Source organism: Notothenia coriiceps, unplaced genomic scaffold (assembly GCF_000735185.1).
Source record: "Notothenia coriiceps isolate Sejong01 unplaced genomic scaffold, NC01 NC01_scaffold00008997, whole genome shotgun sequence".
Lineage (NCBI taxonomy): Eukaryota > Metazoa > Chordata > Actinopteri > Perciformes > Nototheniidae > Notothenia > Notothenia coriiceps.
This window is the reverse complement of record NW_011341698.1, coordinates 1-5,311: the sequence shown is the minus strand read 5'-3', so window position 1 is coordinate 5,311 and position 5,311 is coordinate 1. Positions and strand designations below refer to the sequence as shown.

The following is a 5,311-nucleotide window of genomic DNA, read 5'->3' as shown; positions in this document are numbered from 1 at the left end:
TAGAAAATGTTTTAGATCTAAAATGGGAGCAAAAACAAAAGTGTTGCGTTTATATTTTTGTTCAGTGTAAGTTAAGACATCAAATATAAAGGTGGCTACATTTATATTTACGCCCATACTATAGCAGAAATAATGCAAGCTCACCATAATATTTTCACTGCATCAATTCTAGCTTTACAACAGCCATGTAAACACTACACACACTCTTACCTGCACACACACTCACTCATTGACTGTGGAGAGACTAACAGCAGCACAGTGTCGATACATCTATCGTACTAATAGAATCAAAGCGGTGAAAGTACATATTATACAAAAAAAGGAAATAAGAGTAAAGACTCATCTCAAATATAATCCAGTTGAATGTTTAAATGCTTGGTTTACCCTCCTGACCAAATATTGTAAACCTCATTTAAGAGCGTTTGTAAAATACCACGTAGTCAAATTAAACCCTGATGCAAACTATTTTGATCATCTGCGAGGTCATGTGACATTTTCTTGTGCGGTATTACAGGTGAGGTGTATGTGCCTCTGTGGGTGAAGAAGGGAAGTCTGAAGTTCCCCAAAGACAAGGACCCCCCCGTGATAATGGTTGGTCCCGGGACAGGACTGGCCCCTTTCCGCTCGGCCGTACAGGAGAGGATCGCTGAGGGAAAACACGGTGAGACCTCCACCTGTCTGACGCCGTCTCCTTGTTTCTGAATGAACGACTTCACTTATGATCACTAAGTATCAACCAGATGAATGTTCTGGATGTTCTTTCATACAGTAAGTTCAGGTGTCTAACTCGCTCTGATCCTCCTGCTGTTTAGACAACGTTCTGTTCTTCGGCTGTCGCTCTGAATCCAAAGACTTCTTCTACCGGTCAGAGTGGGAGGAGAAGATGGAGGCCGGACATCTGACCCTCTTCACCGCCTTCTCACGAGACCAGGTAACACACACACACACACACACACACACACACACACACACACACACACACACACACACACACACACACACACACCCCTTCCTTTAAAATGTAGTATTGCTAATTTCACTTAGATACAAAATTACTTCTACCACCACCATTATTACTGCACTCACCCTCCCATGCGTTACAACCACAGAGCTCGCTCCCTCCCTCCGTGTGTGTGTGTGTGTGTGTGTGTGTGTGTGTGTGTGTGTGTGTGTGTGTGTGTGTGTGTGTGTGTGTGTGTGTGTGTGTGTGTAAAAATGACTGTGTGTGGATGTTGTTTTTGTCGACACCAACCACAGGGAGGTGCTAATATTAGAAGTAGGCTGTGCCTTTGACCTGTACATGGACCAGGCTTTCCAGGACAAGTACAGTGGGGCAAAAAAGTATTTCGTCAGCCACCAATTGTGCAAGTTCTCCCACTTAAAAAAATACTTATTTTCCACCATCATTTTCAAATAAATTCTTTAAAAATCAGACAATGTGATTTTCTGGATTTTTTTTTTCTCATTCTGTCTGTCATAGTTGAGGTATACCTAGGATGAAAATTACAGGCCTCTCTCATCTTTTTAAGTGGGAGAACTTGCACAATTGGTTGCTGACTAAATACTTTTTTGCCCCACTGTATATCAAATACCAACCACTGCTCGATGTGATAACCAGCTTTGGGTACAAGTGTAGATACAGCATACTCATATTCGGAAGTCCTGGCCATGTATATAAATGCACCATGGAGAATTGCTGGAATGTCAAAGAGGAAAGCCAAACAAATATTGCTCTGTTTCAGCTATTAGCCGTGTGGAGAAGGAGATGCTATGTGTTCCCCTAAGTGTTCTGTGCTGCTTAGCCCCGATATATTTGGTTCCCTGTCTTAATAATTTGTGGAACCAAATAAAGTATTCAAATGTGTGACTGTGTGTGTGTGTGCTTCAGGAGGAGAAGGTGTATGTGCAGCAGCGTGTGAGGGAGAACGCTGAGCTGCTGTGGGATCTGATCGCCAACAGAAGTGCCTGCTTCTACATCGCTGGGTGAGTCCATCTCTAAACCTTTCCTTTATTCACATGTAGGCATTTAGGATAGGCGCCCAATCACAGCTGTCCTTTATACTGGGGACGCTGGGGGACATGTCTCCACCACTTTTGGAAATGGCCGATTTTTTCCCCACCACTTTGCATTAGGATCACGTGTTGTGAAAATTGTACACTCTGAATAGATAGATACTCTATTGATCTCAAGAAGCAGGAGTGTGTTCAGACATTAAAATACAATACTTACAAATATTTCTTCATGTATTTCTGGCAACCCAAGTGGCGCAATTTGGACCTGTGACACCTTTAATATTAGTTATCATTGAATAGGGCTGCACCTGTTGTATGAAAAGTGCTATTACTGATTATTAGTATGTGAATATAAAGTGTGTGTGTACCTTGTTGTTCTCCTTTGCAGTAATGCTAAAGACATGCCCACCAGTGTGTGTGACACTCTGAAAGAGGTCTTCCAGCAGGAGGGGGGTCTGTCCTCAGAGGAGGCCGAGCAGATGCTGCTCACCATGGAGAGGACGGGTCGATTCCAGAGCGAGACCTGGTCCTGAAAACATCTCCGCAAAATCATCCATCAGTCAGCATCCTTCCAGACCGTTCTCCACCGTGTGAATTGACGGGAGATTCTCAAGCAGCGTTTGTGTCTTGAACGCCACACGGATATGAAATGTGTTCACATCATCAAGTGAGAACAAACCCATCGTCTGCAGTCAAACACGCCGAAAGATGGAGGAACAAACAGCCAATCAAAAGCTTTCATTTTCAAGATACCCCTACCCGAGGTAGAACAAAACACAACCATGGTTTTCCTTACTATAATATGTATAGTTTATGAAACGGAGTTAAAACGTGTGTATACAACCATCTCATAACTAAACATATTATAGTAAATAAAAACATGGTTGTGTTTTGTTCTACCTCGGGTACTTCCACTACCTCAACTTGTAGGGCCCTCTACTAAAAGCAAAGATGAGAAATTGGCACAAACGTAAACTGGTACTGAAGGATTACCCGTTTACATCCAAGTGGTCTAAAGTCAAGGTCAATGGTTTCCCGTGATAACTCAAACGTATGACAATTTCTCCCAATAGGATAAAATAATGAGATCCTGGACACACGTGGAGGTAAACGGCAGCATGACTGGTTTTTGGAGGAACTGTGAGTCGGTGACTTTAGTTAATTGGGTGACTTATATTTAAATGATTCGCACGAAATTGTCTGATAACAGATTCCTACATAAAATGAAAGGATAACCTGATAGGTATTTTCATCCTCACTTCATCATTGTAGCTTACTGATACACAATCTTGAATATAATGTATTATAATGTGATCTGAAGAAGCTGACAGTATGGCTCAATGGTGCTGCTCACATTGTGAAATATAACTAATTGATGTTTTAAATATGCCTTAATAAACGTAATCTGAATATCCTTTCGTTGGGTTCTCCTGTGAAGACGAGCAATTATCATGTTTGTTATCAATGTTTAAAGGGGACCTATCATGTAAAATGCACTTTTTGAAGTCTTTAAAACATAACTGTGTCCCCGGTGTGTCAGGGAACTCACGCAGCGTCAGAAAATAAAACCCTCTCTTTTCCTCCGTAATCAAATCTCTAAAAACGGGGAACAACGGAGCTGATCCAGATTTGCGTCCGATATGACGTAATATCTGAAATGTGGACCCACGGCCCTATCAGAAACGTTGCTATCAGAAACAATGCCCGACTGTTTTGGACGTAATATGGTCGGGGTTAACATTAGCATGGCTAACACTCAGAGCTAACCTGTACTGGAGAGCATGTGTGTGAAGAAGCAGGAAGTAAAAAGGAACTCACCTTGTGGTATAACCGGCAAGAGAGAAAGCCTTTGAGCTCCATACTGTTTCAGAGATAATCCTTGATAATCCATGATATGGCGTTTCATCAGGGCAGCATTTAGTTTAGACAGTAGCTGCCGGGTCCCGCATGAGCTCAGCCCCCTCCTTTTTTTAAAAGTGTTATACCCCAAATCAGCACTTTTGAAACAGGAAGTGAAATAGAGGGATATGAGGCATGGCTAGAATGGGTGATCTGTTTGGTATTTTGAGCAAAACACTTCATAGACATGTTTTTTTGAGACCTATGCTATTGCCTAAAAATAGCATGATAGGTCCACTTTAAGTTCATATATGAAGTAGGTGGCACATATTTGACTTTACCAGACCTTACTGACATAGCTCGGTCTCTTTCCTGAAAATGAACAACACCTTTTTTCTGGACAAATAGCAAAGTGTCCAGTCCAGGGGCTAAAACCAAATCATCTCTTTATCATTGATACAAGATCAGAATTGCGACGATAGCACATAGATCTGCAAACATGTTGTCATTAAGATGTCAAACGTACAAAATCTCTCTTTAAAAACATTGAGAATATGTCCGTGTGAGACTGCTTGAAGATGCAGTCTCCAGTGTGTGACGCTGATGAATCCTGTGGACCCGATAGTCTCACATTCAACAACACTGCCCCCTGTGGGTCATAAATAAATATGCAGCAGCACGAGCATGATGTGTTCCCCATTTCTAAACAAATTACAGGGCATCAGACTATCTATTGGACCTGCTGGACATCAAACTGACAGGAAGTGCATGCTCGATTGTGTCCATCTTGAATAGGTGATAGCAAATATTCCAAGAGTAATACCTTAAAGCTCAGAAAGGATGACTCTGCATTCACACTGATGCATGGCGTTCGCAACACACACGCCACAAAGCACAGCAGATCGTTTCACATCATACGCTGAGAGCTGACATACTTTCCACATCATCAGAAACACGGCATATATACAAGGTCTGCGAGGTGAAAGAGTCCTATCTGAGAGCCAGCGTGTGTACTTGGTAGATCTCCTTAGGGAAGTCCATCTGTTGCTCCTCGTGAACAATGCTCAGCCCCGCTCTGCTCACCAGACCGTGCACGATGTCCAGGTCTCGGCACACGCTGCTGTCCACATCGTCGGGAACCACGCCCTCGTACGACACATTGTCCTTGATGACGATCAGGCCGTTTGGCCGCAGGGATTTCTGACAACGCTGCAGGAAATCCACCAGGTGGTCGTCTGTCAGGTGGCCTGCAGGGAGAAGCAGGAGGGAAGTGATGAGACCACATGGAAGGAAGACATGTTTGAAAAGGTCTGTGACAAGGCAAGTTTATTTATAGCACCTTTCAACACAAGGCAATTCAAACATGAAAGACCCTGTGTGTGTGTGTGTGTGTGTGTGTGTGTGTGTGTGTGTGTGTGTGTGTGTGTGTGTGTGTGTGTGTGTGTGTGTGTGTGTGTGT

At 43.0% G+C, this 5,311-nt stretch overlaps 2 protein-coding genes across 2 annotated transcripts; one reads left to right on the top strand and one right to left on the bottom strand.

Moving 5' to 3' along the window:
• Positions 1-514: 514 nt before the first annotated feature.
• On the top strand, positions 515-3,422 carry LOC104944994 (NADPH-dependent diflavin oxidoreductase 1-like; the record flags this gene model as incomplete). Its single annotated transcript, XM_010770611.1, has 4 exons — positions 515-661; positions 813-931; positions 1,889-1,983; positions 2,402-3,422. Coding segments are annotated over 4 exons (506 nt in total), but the record flags the coding sequence as incomplete, so codon positions are not given.
• An 859-nt stretch (positions 3,423-4,281) lies between these two features.
• On the bottom strand, positions 4,282-5,099 carry LOC104944993 (N-terminal Xaa-Pro-Lys N-methyltransferase 1-like; the record flags this gene model as incomplete). Its single annotated transcript, XM_010770610.1, has 1 exon — positions 4,282-5,099. A coding segment is annotated over one exon (257 nt), but the record flags the coding sequence as incomplete, so codon positions are not given.
• Positions 5,100-5,311: the final 212 nt, after the last annotated feature.